Source organism: Capricornis sumatraensis, chromosome 3, assembly GCF_032405125.1.
Source record: "Capricornis sumatraensis isolate serow.1 chromosome 3, serow.2, whole genome shotgun sequence".
Classification (NCBI taxonomy): Eukaryota; Metazoa; Chordata; class Mammalia; order Artiodactyla; family Bovidae; genus Capricornis; species Capricornis sumatraensis.
The window spans coordinates 27658960-27674195 of record NC_091071.1 but is presented as its reverse complement, the minus strand read 5'-3'; the positions used below and the strand labels follow the sequence as shown (position 1 = coordinate 27674195).

At 50.6% G+C, this 15236-nt stretch overlaps 1 protein-coding gene across 1 annotated transcript in view; it reads left to right on the top strand.

The window, feature by feature from the left end:
* Nucleotides 1-14944, top strand: part of ABCC1 (ATP binding cassette subfamily C member 1 (ABCC1 blood group)) — a 107168-nt gene extending 92224 nt beyond the window's left edge. Inside the window, exons 24-31 of the mRNA XM_068968395.1 lie at nucleotides 4374-4573; nucleotides 5957-6083; nucleotides 6654-6755; nucleotides 9402-9548; nucleotides 10781-10939; nucleotides 11658-11824; nucleotides 12940-13134; nucleotides 13696-14944. Of these exons, the coding sequence (XP_068824496.1) occupies nucleotides 4374-4573; nucleotides 5957-6083; nucleotides 6654-6755; nucleotides 9402-9548; nucleotides 10781-10939; nucleotides 11658-11824; nucleotides 12940-13134; nucleotides 13696-13804 (1206 nt within the window). The 3' untranslated portion in view covers nucleotides 13805-14944. The remainder of the gene's footprint in view (nucleotides 1-4373; nucleotides 4574-5956; nucleotides 6084-6653; nucleotides 6756-9401; nucleotides 9549-10780; nucleotides 10940-11657; nucleotides 11825-12939; nucleotides 13135-13695) is intronic.
* The last annotated feature ends 292 nt before the right edge of the window (nucleotides 14945-15236 follow it).

Here is a 15236-nt window from a genome sequence, read left to right as displayed (position 1 = left end):
TGAACAAAGAGGGAATCAGAGCACGTCCAGTTCCCAGACCCTCTCTGTGTTCTCTTTAAATCAATGCCAGCTTTTGTGAAAAGTCCTCCAGCTGCATTTATCAAAAATGTTACCCGTGTTCTGACCCTGGCTGGACCTTTTCCTGGAGGACCCAGTTCAAAAGAACAAACGAGGAGGCCCAGGGTGACGTTCAGGGCAGTTCAGATGCCTGCCGGCAGCAGGGCCTTGAGCACACCGCGGATAATGTGGCAGTGGACTGCTAACATCCCTCTAACAGGAGAACTGGGAACACACTGTTGCGGCACCAACAGTTTTATTTTTAAACAACAAAGGGAAAGAAGTTAGCCAAGGCCCATGTTGTCGGCACACTGTCATTATAACTGACAAAATGCGTAATGTGCGTGGGCAGGACTGGAAATGGAGGTAGAAAAATGAAAACATTGCCTTACTAATCCTTAGAGATTATGGGAGAATTTTTTTCGTAGCTTTTAACTATATATTGTTGTTGTTCAGTGGCTAAGTCATGTTAAACTCTTTGTGACCCCTTGGACTGCAGCACACCAGGCTTCCTTGTCCTTCATCCTCTCCCAGAGTTTGCTCAAACTCATGTCCATCGAGTTGGTGATGCCATCCAACCATCTCATCCTCTGTTGCCCCTTTCTCCTCCTGCCCTCAGTCTTTCCCAGCATCAGGGGCCTTTTCCAGTGAGTCAGTTCTTAACATCAGGTGGCCAAAGTATTGGAGCTTCAGCATCAGTCCTTCCAGTGAATCTTCAGCGTTGATTTCCTTTAACGCAGCATCTCACTCAGTGTGTATGCTAGGAGAGGGACTTCCTTGGTGGTCTAGCAGCTAAGATTCTGATCTCCTAATACAGGGGGCCTGGGTTCTATCCCTGGCTGGGGAACTAGATCCCACATAAAACAACTAACAGTTTGAATGGTGCAACCAAAGATCCACATGCCACAGCAAAGATCAAAGAGCCCTTGTGCCTCACCTAGGGCTTGGCGCAGCCCAATAAATAAACTTTAAAAAAAAAAGGAATCAAGAGACTGTATCACAGAAACCAATCGGCTAGAATGTGCTTAGCGTTTTGATTCATAATTACCCCAAATGTCCATCACAGGAGGATGGATGCATACATTGCGATGTATTTATACAAAAGACGTGACCTAGCAGGAGAGAGGAATGAGCTACTAATATACACAAGGAGGATGAGTCTCAGAGATACTATACTGATCAGAATAAGCCAGACACAAAAGAGTACATTTGTGTGATTCTGTTTTTATGAAGTTGAAGAACAGGCAAGAGCAATGAAATAGAAGTCAGAATAGTGGCTCTACAGGGAATTGACTGTGAGAGAACACGAGGGAATTTCCTAGATTCTGATCCGGTGGTGCATACACAGGTGTAGATAAAACGTTAAATGCACCAAGCTGTAAAGATTTAGTACACTTTCCAGTGGAAGTAAGTTGCATCTCAAAAAGAGCCTTTTAAGATGTATGTGTGTAAGGGTAGGTGTTCTTTCTCTCTCTCTGGAAAATAATTAAAACATTATACACTGAAATCAGAGTAGTGGTTCTCTCAGGATCATTGACTTAATGTAATGTTTTTCTAATCATCCTATCTGTATCACTTGAAAAAAAATTTAAATGGATATACATTAGTGTATATCTAATATACATGAATTGTATATTATATACACTGTAATTATATTAACAGTTAATATACACTAATATAGAAGAGGGCTTCCCTTATAGTTCAGTTGGTAAAGAATCTGCCTGCAATGCAGGAGACCTGGGTTTGATTGCGGTTGGGAAGATACCCTGGAGAAGGGAAAGGCTACCCACTCCAGTATTCCAGCCTGGAGAATTCCAGGGACTATACAGTCCATGGGGTTGCAAAGAGTTGGACACGACTGAGCGACTTTCACTTTTACTTTCAAATATAGAAGAAAAGCTATGACCAACCTAAACAGCATATTAAAAAGCAGAGACATTATTTTCTGGACAAAGGTCCGTCTAGTCAAAACTATGGTTTTTCCGGTAGTCATATATGGATGTGAGAGTTGGACTATAAAGAAAGCTGAGTGCTGAAGAATTGATACTTTTGAACTGTGGTGTTGGAGAAGACTCTGAGAATCCCTTGGACTGCAAGGAGATCCAACCAGTCCATCCTAAAGGAGATCAGTCCAGACTATTCATTGGAAGGACTGATGCTGAAGCTGAAACTCCAATACTTTGGCCACCTGGTGCAAAGAACTGACTCACTGGAAAAGACCCTGATGCTGGGAAAGATTGAAGGCAGGAGGAGGAAGGGATGACAGAGGATGAGATGGTTGGATGGCATCACTGACTCGATGGACATGAGTTTGAGCAAGCTTTGGGAGTTGGTGATGGACAGGGAAACATGGTATGCTGCAGTCCATGGGGTCACAAAGAGTCGGACATGACTGAGCAACTGAACTGATACATTAGTGTTTGCAAGTCATTTTTAGGAAAAGGAATGTAAGAGGTAAGGTGATGTGGAATTCTGTTGGGGCCTCCAGGTTGTTGGAATAAGTAATTTCTACCCCCGGAATTGCATGGCATCTGTGAAAATTCCCTGGCACTTGCCTTAGTGTCTTAGCTCCCAGCCCAAGGCCAGCACCAGACAGGTGTAGGTTGAACATTCATTTTCATTCATGAGCACCAGGCACTCCTTGGAAGAATCAGGTGAGTACACAGGGTGGATTCTCTCCAGGAATAAAGCTTAAAAGGAAAGCTAATACTTATTTTTAAAAAAATCAGACTATTCCATAACAAAAATAAGTCTCGGGTTCACTTTTTAGAGGAAATAAAATTCAGAGGACCTGACAAGTGGAATAAGTCGAGCAGGTCAAACATTTTAGAACTGTTTTCACCCAGGAGGAAAGAAAGCCGGGAGAGGAGGTGATCCCAGAAGAGGGTAATGGGGGCAGATGCCAGGGTCCTTGAGCCAGACCACGGGGTCTGGACTGCATCCCAAGGCAGTGGGAGCCGCCGGAGGACAGGTGGCATCTGACCATGTGCAGGGATTGGCAGAACCCCCGATCTGAGGCGGCCCAGGTTGGTGTCACCCCTGGGTTCTCAGAGTTTCTGGGGCCCCCGGAGGGCTCCCCAACATGTGGTTCAAATTCCCATGTGAGCTGGCATCCAGAAAAAGTTTGGAGAACCCGTAAGAGCCGCCCACTCTGTTCAGTGTTCTCCATGGAAAGTCTCTGCCCCTGAAGATAGCCCAGGGCACCCAGCACAGCCCAGGAGGCAGGAAACATGGCCCTCAGCACCTGTGTTCACTTGCCCGGCTCTGCTGTTGAAGCCGGTGCAGACATGTTACATTTTCAGCACATCCGGGAGAGGGAACTTTGGTCTCAGCAGGTCCTTTTGTACAGATGCAGAAACTGAAGCCAGGAGAACAGAGGTGTCTTCAGATGGCCAGTCCAGCCTCTGTCAGAGCTCCTCAGTGCTCCCGGTGGGCTCTTGTTCTGTCTCTTAATGAGCTGAACACCCGGGTTAGGGCAGGAGTAGAGTGGATGTGGTCTCTGCCCATGGGGACAGGTGGAGGCAGGGTTTACGGTGAGGTCTGCTTGTCCTAAAGCAATGCTGTGGGGTCCATAAACCCTCGAGGTCAGTGGCATCAGAGAGGCCATGCTGTGTTGAGGTCAACTCTTTGAGACCGGACTGTTGGTGTTCGAATCCCAGCTCTGCCACTTCCTAGCCACATGGCTTTAGGGAAGAGGTTGACCTCAGTTTACTCGTTGTGAAACAGGATTGAGCGCCTCATAGGTTTTTGATGAAGATTAAAGAGCTGATGGCTGTGAAGGTGCTTCAAGTAGTGCTGGGACGCTGGGCTTCGCATGTAGTGTAGTGGAAGTCACTCAGTCGTGTCCGACTCTCTGTGACTCCATGGACTATACAGTCCATGGAATTCTCCAGGCCAAAATACTGGAGTGGGTAGCCTTTCCCTTCTCCAGGGATCAAACCTAGGTCTTCCGCATTGCAGGCGATTCTTTGCCAGCTGAGCTACAAGGGAAAGCCCAAGAATACTGGAGTGGGTAGTCTAGCCCTTCTGTGGATCTTCCCAACCCAGGAATTGAAGCAGGGTTTCCTGCACTGCAGGCGGTTTCTTTACCAGCTGAGCTACCAGAGATCCGGGCTCCACCGGAGCGTGAGCTGTTGTCACTGCTGCCGCCCTGGTTATTGTAGTCAGCGCATCTGCCGTTCCTCGGGTGAACGCAGCCCCGGTCCAGCATTCCGCCCCCAGAGGGGTCATTTACGTCCAGTCTTTCTCCAGCACGGCCCTGGAAGGATGGGATGAGGGGCCCCTCGCCTACCCCTGGTCCATTCTCTTTCCCCTAGAGGTTCTACGTGGCCTCCTCCCGGCAGCTGAAGCGCCTCGAGTCGGTCAGCCGCTCGCCGGTTTATTCCCACTTCAACGAGACCTTGCTGGGCGTCAGCGTTATCCGCGCCTTCGAGGAGCAGGAGCGCTTCATCCGCCAGAGCGACCTGAAAGTGGACGAGAACCAGAAGGCCTACTACCCCAGCATCGTGGCCAACAGGTGGGCGCGGGGCCGTGGGGGAGGCTCCCGGAGCCGCGGTGTGGGGCCCAGCGCCGGCCTCACGGGAGGGAGGCTTGGCCTCGGCCAGAGGAGAGGACGGAAGGACCATTAGAAACAGGGACGCGGTCAGCGCGCGTGTGGCCGCAGGGGCCGCTGAAGCGCAGGCGCAGAGAGTTCTGAGTCGGGAGATAGCGCAGGGCCATGCTTCAGCCGTGGCCCTGGTGATACAGGACCATCGGTGACGGCGGCCTCGGCTCCTGAGTGTTCTCCTCACATGCTTCTCTTCACCCCCGCCCCCGGGTGATGAGTGTGGGAAGCAGTTTTATTAGTAATACTATTAGGTTAGACCGTGTGAAATTGCCCTTTGGGGGATCAAGCATGGTTGAATAGCATCGGGCTTAAAAGAAAAAGGAGTAGAAGTTGGCTAATTATTGATTGAATCTAGACCATCCCGTCCTCACTTGCTTACATCCTAAGATGTTTTTTGAGATATGAGAGAGAGAAGACTCCGGGGAGGGGTCAGAGCACCCTGGCAGTGACCCACTGCACACCGTGTAGTCCCTGAGTGTGAGTCGGGCAGGAAAATCGGGCATTGCTGGAAAGACCTTGCAGTTCCCTTGCAGAGTTTGTTTAGGGAGTTTGTTGAAATCTGGGTTTCTGTGGGAATAACTCACATCCCGAGGATCCGTCACATGGATCTTTAAGAATGTGGTGGGAAAAAAACAGATTGATAATACTGTCTCTCTAGAATGCTTTACATTTTCAAACATAAAAACAGTGTTCCTATGTGATAGCATACAAAAGTTAGCTTTAAACGTGTAGATCTGTCTATATTTTAAAGGAAAGATAATACATTTTAATGTTTCTAAAATCGCGGTGATCTAGGTCTGGGGACCCTTTGGCTGTGTTGAGAAGGGTCGTTTATTTCTCACTCTCCCCTCCCCCCATCCTGCCAAGAGCCGTTTGTTTTAAATCAGAGATGCCTCTCAGAGTTGATGATTTTTCTTAGCATTTCGGAAGTCTCTGAGACATCTTTGTTGTAAAATGCACACATGGGTGTGTATTTTTAAGGTTTCAGTGAGAAAAGGTTGGCCCTTAAGAAAGAAAGTTTCAGTTTCCTGGGAAGATCACTTACGGAGAACTCTAGTTATTCCCTGGGGTTGCCAGACCAATGAAGAATTCCTGAAATTGTGTCCCTTTTTCCCCATGTCCCATGAACTGGACAAACAAGGCCTCTCTCAGGAGCTATTGGGGAATTATTTCAGTAAGCAGAGTGGCTACCCAGCTCCCCCACCCCACTCTCAACCGGAAACCAAGCCTCTGAGAAGCTGACCTGGGCACGTGCGTGTGTGTCCCTGTCCCTCTGCCTGTGTCTCCACGCAGGTGGCTGGCCGTGCGGCTGGAGTGTGTAGGCAACTGCATCGTCCTGTTTGCCTCCCTGTTTGCCGTGATCTCCCGGCACAGCCTCAGTGCGGGCTTGGTGGGCCTCTCGGTGTCTTACTCCCTGCAGGTAAGCCGGGGGCACTCTCAGGTGGACTTTTCTCTTACTGGGGAGCCGGTTGTCAGGCGCTTGGGCCTTTACTTTGAATCTCTGTAGGCGTGGGGGAAGGGGACGAGGCCAGGTGGAGTCTGAGGTGCAGGTCTAGAGCCCAGTGACCGACTGAAGCAGGGGAGAAAGGAGACGGGCAGCCAGGACTCCCCCATCAGCCAAGGAGCGTCCCTGATGGCCTGAGAGGATGCCTCCAGCTACCAGAAGAATGCACTCAATACTATAAATTTCCCTCGAGGCACTGCTTTAGCTGCATCTCCCAAATTTCGACGCAGCGTGTTTTCCTAACTGTCATCTAGTTGGCAGTACATTCTCATTTCCTTTCTGATTGCTTGTGTAGCCCCGTGGGTCATGTTGAAATGTGGCGCTGGCGTAAGAGACGCACAGTAGCAGGTCTGGCCGCGGTATCTGAGGTAGCTATCTTCTGGGCCTCCATTATCTGAATCATTCCATAATTCCTTCTGTCTTCATGAGAAGGAAACAACTCACGCTCGCTCTAGATGCTCCGTCGGGTGACTCTTCCCCTCACAGGTCACCGCATACTTGAACTGGCTCGTTCGGATGTCGTCCGAGATGGAGACCAACATTGTGGCCGTGGAGAGACTCAAGGAATATTCGGAAACTGAGAAGGAGGTAACATAAGCCCCCGGCCTGACCTCTTGACCATGGTCTTCGGTGTAACTTGACTCAGAAGAATCCTCTGAACCCCAGCATGTGCCTTCTGCAGGCAGCCTCCACCTGACCAAAGGAAAAAAAAAAAAACCCTCTGTTATTTGTTATGTGTTTTGAATGGGGATTTACATTATGCAAAATGAATCATACTAATTTTCTCTTTAGAATTAAAAGTTAAGTACAAGTGAGTCATTTAAAAATATCAGGTATCAGTAATGAGAATCAATATAAGGATATTGCACAAATTATGCTATTATTGGTAAGGAGTTTCCCGAAGTTTGGGAAACCCTGCAGTTATTTCACCCAAGTCCTCATTTTATGGATGGAGGAAAAGGGCACGTAGTGAGGAGCGATGGCTGGTCTGAGGTCACATTCATGGTCAGCAGGACAACTGGGAGTATGGCCCAAGGCTTTGGTGTCACATTGCCCCTAATAACTGCCTTATTCTGTCTGCACACCATCTCTGAATAGCAGGAGTAGTGCTAATGACAATAGCAGTAATGCCTAGCGATAACTCCATCCCACCACCACCAGTAATAATAGGGACACACACATTGTGCCCTTGTGTGGTGTCAGGCCCTGTTCTAGACACTCTGCGTAGAATAATCCATTCATCCTTTACACAACCTTGCAATTCACCTTCTACTATCACCCCCATTTTGCAGGTGAGGAAACAGACACAGAGAGGACTAGTTACTTGCCTAAGATCACATGGGCTTGCTTCCCTGTAGCTCAGACGGTAAAGAATCTGCATGCAATGTAGGAGACCGGGGTTTGATTCCTGGTTGGGAAGATCCCTAAGGGAATGGCAGCCCACTCCAGTGTTCTTGCTTGGAGAATCCCATGGACAGAGGAGCCTGGTGGGCTACAGTCCACGGAGTCTCAAAGAGTTGGACACGACTGCGTGACTATCACTGCATTCCAAGAAAATGCCCCCCCCCCCCCCCGGGAATGAAACTAAAGGGACCCTGGTTAGACTCTGACTTAGGGATTTACTGAAGTGATCTGTGCCAAGTCCTTGAATTCCGTGAACCAGGGCCCACCTCATCAGAGAGCATTCTTCAGAATGATGTGAGTGCCCCCTGTGGAAATAAGAGCACATTACTACAGCAGGTTCCCACCCTACCTTGATTTATCCGTTTATTTATATCAGCTTTTGAGGTATAATTCATATGCCATGCAGTTCACTCATTTAAAGTGTGAAATTCAGGTTTTTACTTTTAAAAATACTGTACTTATTTTCACTACTTTTAATTAATTATTTTTATAGTTTTAGATTAAGAGCAAATTGGAAAAATACAAGAAAAAGGTCTCCCAGAGTCTTACCACTCTAAAATATATCTGTTTACTTATCTGTTTGTACATATTACATAAGATTTACAGGTAGAAAGTTCCACCAATTTCTCTCCAGTCCCCTCCATGTTCTTACAGCAGTGTCTCCTTATTTATATGAGGGGTGTAAAAAAATTACCGTAAGAAGTTTATGGGGGAGAAAGGATGGAAGTCCTCTTTTATTGTCTTCTCCGTTCCTCTCTTCCCTGAAGAGAGTGTGGAGCGTAGCCCAGAGCATATCCAGGTGTAGACCTCAGGAAATGTGACCTGAACGGAGTAGCTTTTCAGAAATAGGGGCTGTGTGACTCCAGGCAAGTTGCTTTCAGTCTCTGTGTCTCAGTTCCCTCGTGTGTGAACTGGGGATGGGAAGGGACTCCACTCTTGGGATTGTAGTGAGGATTAAAGGAGGTCATGGGATAGAGTGACCGTCAAGTGTTGGCTGCTGCTTTTACGGTCGCCCTCCAGGCCATGGACTTCCCTGGTGGCTCAGACGGTAAAGCGTCTGCCTACAATGCGGGAGACCCGGGTTCGATCCCTGGGTTGGGAAGATCCTCTGGAGAAGGAAGTGGCAACCCTCTCGAGTACTCCTGCCTGGAAAATCCCATGGATGGAGGAGCGTGGTAGGCTACAGTCCATGGGGTCCCAAAGAGTCAGACATGACTGAACAACTTCACTTTCACTTTCACTTTCACTTTCAAACTTTCCAGGCCTTCGAAGCCATCAGATTATCTCCTTTAGCTTTGTGTCTGTCTAGAGGAGACCGCCATTCATTGATTCAGTCCACAGATGTTTATTGAGCATATCCTGCGTGCTCTGGGCTCTAGGATGTAGCAGTGAACAAGTGAAAGAACCTGTTCTCGCAGAGGGGCTGTTCCAGTGGGCTGTGGATGACGGAGTAAAGAGACACTTGCTTACAATGCCAGGAGGTAGTGAGCGCCCTCAAAGACAGTGGACGCAGAGAGTGTGGGAGAAGAGGGGCCCAGGGCCCGGAGGGCCGTTGCATTAACCTGGATCCACAGCAGCCAAGCAGGCCAAGGGGCTAGTTTGGCACAGAATGTTCCAGGCAGAAGCCGCAAGTGCAAAGGCCCAGAAGCAGCACATGTGGGTATGTTTAGGGAACATTCCAGAAGTCAGTGTGGGAGCAGTGAGGCAGTGAGTGGGAAGGAGGGGGCCGTGAGGTCAGAGGGGTCATTGAAGCCGCTCACGTGGAGCCCTGGGGCACGTGAGACGGACTTCAGACCCCTCACGCCCACCCACTGCCCGCTGTCATCGCAGGCTCCCTGGCAAATCCAGGATATGGCACCACCCAGCGACTGGCCCCAGGTGGGCCGAGTAGAGTTCCGGGACTACGGCCTGCGGTACCGAGAGGACCTGGACTTGGTTCTGAAGAACATCAATGTCACCATCGATGGCGGGGAGAAGGTGGGTGCCCCTCGACCCCTGCCCATCCGTGGGCAGGCACAGGCTGCCACCAGGTTTCCCCTGCCCCCGAACCACAGGGTGGAGGGGGAGAGCCTTTGGCAGTAAAATCTGCTCAGAGTGTCCCAACTGCAGACTGGTAGCCCAGGAGCCAGAGGGGATACGTTTTGGAAATTGCCAACACTGAAAAATCTGGAATGTTTTATGTTAAAAAAAAAAAATTCCATTTCCTGCTTTTCTTGAAAGCTCAGAACTTCTGGCAGCACCGGGCCCATCCTTCCCACCTGGCTCTTTCTAGATAAGACGTGAGCCTCCCAGTTCACTGACCAGTCCCTTCCTCCCCTTTTCATGTGCCCCCTTGGCCACGAGGCCTCTAGAATAGAAGGATGCCCTCCTCACTACTAGGGATGGCTCAAGGGTATCGCTGCTCCTAGAGGACGTCTTTGCCCTGAGACCCTCAGACCCTCCTGAGGAATCAGACTGAGGGTCTTTGTGCCCATTTGCCAGAGACCAGTGTTTCTTTCTTCTCTGAACATGCAGGAGTTGTTAAACACCCAGTCAGGAGGCCCAGAATATTCCGTTCCCATGAGAGAGTTTCTCTAACTTGTAACAAGAGGAGGAACAGCGTGGGTGGTGTTCTCATGGAGGCTTTCTGGCTTATGTTGCATAATGAGGCTGCCCTGTGAGTTGCTGTCCGAAGGTGGAGGAGCCTGCCTCTCTGAAGCCCAGATGAGAAGGGGAGAGTTCTGCCTGGAACGTCAGTCATTAGCCATTAAGTGGAGAGCCCAGTTCCCTCAAGAGGATAAGTGGAGGCCAGGTCATACCCATGACCTCTGCTCACTCAGCTGGGATACAGGGGCATCTTCCTGAACCTTTGAGATATTCCAACACCTCAGGATGGGGAAACTCACCATCATAGAACTGAAAAACCATTTGATTGCTACTTAATACTGTCTTGAGTTGCAAATAACTAACTTACTAAAGGAACTGATTATAATTTTTAATTTCTAAAAAGAGCTGGCAGAGACAAGGAAGTCCTTCTTGACCTTTGCCCACAACAGCCCCTAAAGGAATGTCCCTGGAAGCTGCTGAGGGGAGTAGATATAGAGGGAGAAGGGAGGGTCGACCAGATGACTGAACTGCTCTGTGGCTGGTTAAACTTAAGGATGTGAGGAGTGAGAGGTCAGCCCAGATACCAGCGTTCCCATTTCACCCAGGCCCTTCCTGCCCCACAGGTTGGCATCGTGGGGCGGACAGGAGCCGGGAAATCGTCCCTAACCCTGGGCTTGTTTCGGATCAAAGAGTCAGCCGAGGGAGAGATAATCATTGATGACGTCAACATCGCCAAGATAGGCCTGCACGATCTCCGCTTCAAGATCACCATCATCCCCCAGGTGGGTGGGGTCACACTGAAAGTGGCGCGTGTGTATTTTCACAACAGATGGACATTTGCTCTTGCTTGGTGGTTTTCATGGCTTTTTACTGAAATTGTGCTATGTTTCTTCATGGAATCTCCCCTTCACACATAAATAACAGGGAGAATTAAGTAGGTTTCATTCATTCCTTCACTCCTGCCACCCAGTAGGCAGTGTCCTAAGCATCTCACAGCATCCAGTTAAGACACTGGCTTCTCTGCTGGACAGGAATCTCTCACCTTCCCAAGAGCTAGGTGAGAATGATGAATTTTCTAGACTGATTCCTGTAGGTGGCGATTGCATAATATGTTGCCTGTTAGTGTTGTGTTGCCTTAAATTTTTTCTCAGATTTTAATTTGGAGGCAGGAGACAGAGGGGAATCCATTTACCTTGCAATTAGGAATTGCCCTAATCTGCATGCTGGTTCTTGCTTCCAGAAGGTTCCCAACACGTTTGTGTACTGAGTGCTCTGGGAAATCTGACAAGAAAGAAATCTGTCTTATTTCCCTTAACTCAGAGTTTTCCAGATTTTTTTCCCCCCATCTTCGACATCTTCAGAAATGGTGATTTGGAGGAACTCCAAAACCCCATTTTGAACAATTCTAGCAAGAACATTCTACATCCCACCTATTTGCCCCACCCATGTCCGACTGTGCCTCGAGCCTCACACGCTGTCTGCCGTCTTCCCTCCAAACAGGACCCTGTTTTGTTTTCGGGTTCCCTCCGCATGAACCTGGACCCATTCAGCCAGTACTCGGATGAAGAGGTCTGGACGTCCCTGGAGCTTGCCCACCTGAAGGGCTTCGTGTCAGCCCTTCCTGACAAACTGAACCACGAGTGCGCAGAAGGCGGGGAGAACCTCAGGTAGGCGGAGTGATGCCCAGCCGGGCCTCCACATCACCTCTGTCGGGGCCTTGGTAGGTTTTGTCTGTTTGCATCAGGTTCAGACCTGGGCTTGAGTTCCAACTCTGCCACACGAGCCATTTGTCTCCTAATCTCTTGGGCGTCAAGTTTCAGTATCTAAAACGGGTTTCATGCTGGGCTGATTTTTACCGTGAGGTGTAACCAGGATGATCCCAACAGCTCCTTTCTCACACCAGGTCCCTTCGGTGGAGAGTGAAGTTGTTACGTTTTGGAAAGGCTTCTCTCCCAGTCAGTAAATAGCCCTGCTCTGGGGCCTCCCTTCCCCGACCCAAGGCCCCAGCTACCTGGCCCTTCTCCCAGGCTCCACCCGGGATCCAACAACTAGAGCGGTAATGCCTGGCACAGCAGGGATCCTCTGCCTCTCCCGCTGCACCCATCACCATGACGACCAAGCACCACCCCTCAGGTGTGCTCAGCAAGGGCCGGGGCCACTCACACCAGGGGGCGGCCAGCCAGGCGGCTCTGCTGGTCTTGGCTCACCCACGTGGGTGGGAGCCGCTGGCTGCAGGCGGATATTCTAGCTGGCCTCCTCTGGGGCCGTTATTAGGCTCTGCCCTGGGTGTCCCTCCTTCCCCGGCAGACCAGCCTAGGCACGTTGTCACGGTGATGGCGGAGGTGCAGGCGTGAGCACACCCTGGTGTGCACCCTGTTCAAGCCTCTAGGTTTGCCAGCATCCCAGTGGCCAAAGCCAGGCACAGGGTCGAGTCCAGCGTCCACCGAGAGAGGCCCTGCAGAAGGCAGTTTGCCTTCTGGGGCAAACTTTGCTTGGGGCCAGTTTGCTCATTGTTCTACTCGCTGTACTGAACTGATCAGATATCCTGGCTCTCACCTCCGAGCTCTGTGTTGAGAGTGAATCTGAGGCTGCTTCTAGCTCAACAGGAAGACCGTGCTGATCGATTAGTGATGGCCAGTGTGGGCGCGGATGTGGCGGGTGGACGTGCCCTCCTGGTCTGAGCAGCAGACAGTGTCTCCTCTTCCTCCTCTCAGCTATGGCCTGGACTCAGCGTCAGGGGTGATTTTGACATTCATTTCCTGGTCTTTCTCTCCTGGTCAAGCGTTGGGCAGCGCCAGCTTGTGTGCCTGGCCCGGGCCCTGCTGAGGAAGACAAAGATCCTCGTGTTGGACGAGGCCACGGCGGCCGTGGACCTGGAAACGGACGACCTCATTCAGTCCACCATTCGGACGCAATTTGATGACTGTACCGTCCTCACCATCGCTCACCGGCTCAACACCATCATGGACTACACGAGGTGACGCCCTTGGCCCAGAAGGCCTCCAGGCCTCACGGTCCACCCCACCCACCCCGTTTACCCACTCATTCATTCATTCATGCAACACTGACCTCATACCTAGTGACAGCCCTGGTGTCTCTTTGTCCTGGTTAGTACCAGGCATTTTTGCCATCACTCAGTCAAAAGTTAACACATGTGTGGATTGTCAGCCACATTCCTGGCCCTGTTCCAGACACTGGGGACTGAGCCGGGAGCTGTCACACAAGGAGCCTGCCTAAGGGACGTTATGGATTAGTTGGGGGCTGGGTGCAGAAATAGACAATAAACACAGCAACAAATAAAAGCGAATTGTGCTGGGAGGGAAATACACAAGGCGATAAGAGAGTACTGAAGGTGATGTCACAGGACATTGACTAGAACTGGGGTTGAGGACAGGCAGCCAGGTGGATGGCTACTGCAGCAGGCCTGGCAGAGGGTGTTAGGGGTCTGACCCAAAGCAGGGACTTGCCCAGGTAGACTCCTGGAGCACGGGGTGCCAGCCCCTCCCCGATGCCTCATGTCTGCATCCCTCCCTTGCAGGGTGATCGTCCTGGACAAAGGAGAGATCCGGGAATGGGGCTCCCCCTCCGACCTCCTGCAGCGGAGAGGTCTCTTTTACAGCATGGCCAAAGATGCTGGCTTGGTATGAGCCCGGAGCGGGTGCAGCTGGTCAGAACTGCAGGGCCAACCTGCCAGCAGTCAGGGACGAGTCAGCATTCTTCGGAACCCAAGGCTCTCAGACTGAAACCAAAAAAAAATGAAAACCCCCAAAACCAAAACATACACAGAGCAGCCGCCCTCTGGCCCTTTTGCCTAGAACTGGCCGTGAGGAAACAGGAGAGACGCTGGGATGCAGCCCCCCCAACAATGCACACGCCCTCGGCTCTGTTACCCCCGAAGATGCACACATGCTCTCACGCCCCTGGGAGGGCACATATGTTCTCCCTGCTCTGGGGGGACATTCGGGCCACCAGACTTCCAGAGAATTCGGTTGCGTAAAATCTGCTATGACCAAATCCAGCCAACTGCCTCAGGCCTCTCCAGCTGAAGTCTGTGGATTCCGCACCTTGGGGAAGCTTGCTGGTCCCTGGCACCTCTCCGTCCTTGCCTGGCTCTCCCTAGATGCTTGTCTCTCCAGGGCTGCAGTTGGAGGTCAGGGGCCTGGTGAAGCCCATGCTCACCCTCAGGCAGTGTCCCGAGGACCACTGACAGCCCTCTCACCAGCCATCTGGTCTACGAGGTGCTCAGCTGCTGGGAACCAGCCTCCCAGCCCTGCCTCCAATGGGACTTGCTGGCTGGAATCCGGGTGACCGGGCCTGGAGGTCCAGGCTGGGAGAGCCCTCTCAGTGCCAGCTTCCCCGCTTGGCTGCTCACCTCCTTACCCACCCCAGTCTTTGCCTTCCTCCCTCCGTCTTTTTACCCACGGCTAGAATGGGTTTACGCCTCCAGGTGCCTGAGAATGAAAACCTGCTCATAGTTAATGAAGCATTCTAAGCCAAGAGCGCTGGTCCCTCCGGGTGGGAGCATCTGGTACTGAAAAGAGCCCCCGTGAGTCCCCTCCTCGTTTGTAGATTTCAGTTTCTCACTGGGGGCCACTGGTTCACTGTCAGGGCCGGCTCGGTGGATGACTTGACTTAACGGTTACTGAGTCTCTTCTGAGACAAAAAAAGGACCTTTTCACAAGTGTCAGTGATTTTCTTTTTTTTTAAAGTACTGCTCCAGGGAGATGAACAGTCTCAAGACTTTAATTTCTTGGGAGGAAGCGTTAGGCCGAAGAGCGGCACCCCAGGGAATGGCCAGGTAGGTCCAGCATCTGGAGGTTGGGGGCTGTCTTCTCAGTCCTGTAGGTCCCTCAATTGGAGACCAAAGTGAGATGCCAAAAGCAGAGAGAGGTTGCTATTCATGCTCGCTATGTGAATTACATTGCTGACTTCAAACCAGAGAAGCATCTTTCTCCTTTTAGGTGAAAATATATATTTATTTTTTGTAAGTTAAACCATTCTTTCACATTAGATAAACCAAGTGTTTCTTGGGGATCTTTTTGTAATGACTTAACACTGGAAACGTGAACATTTGCAAAT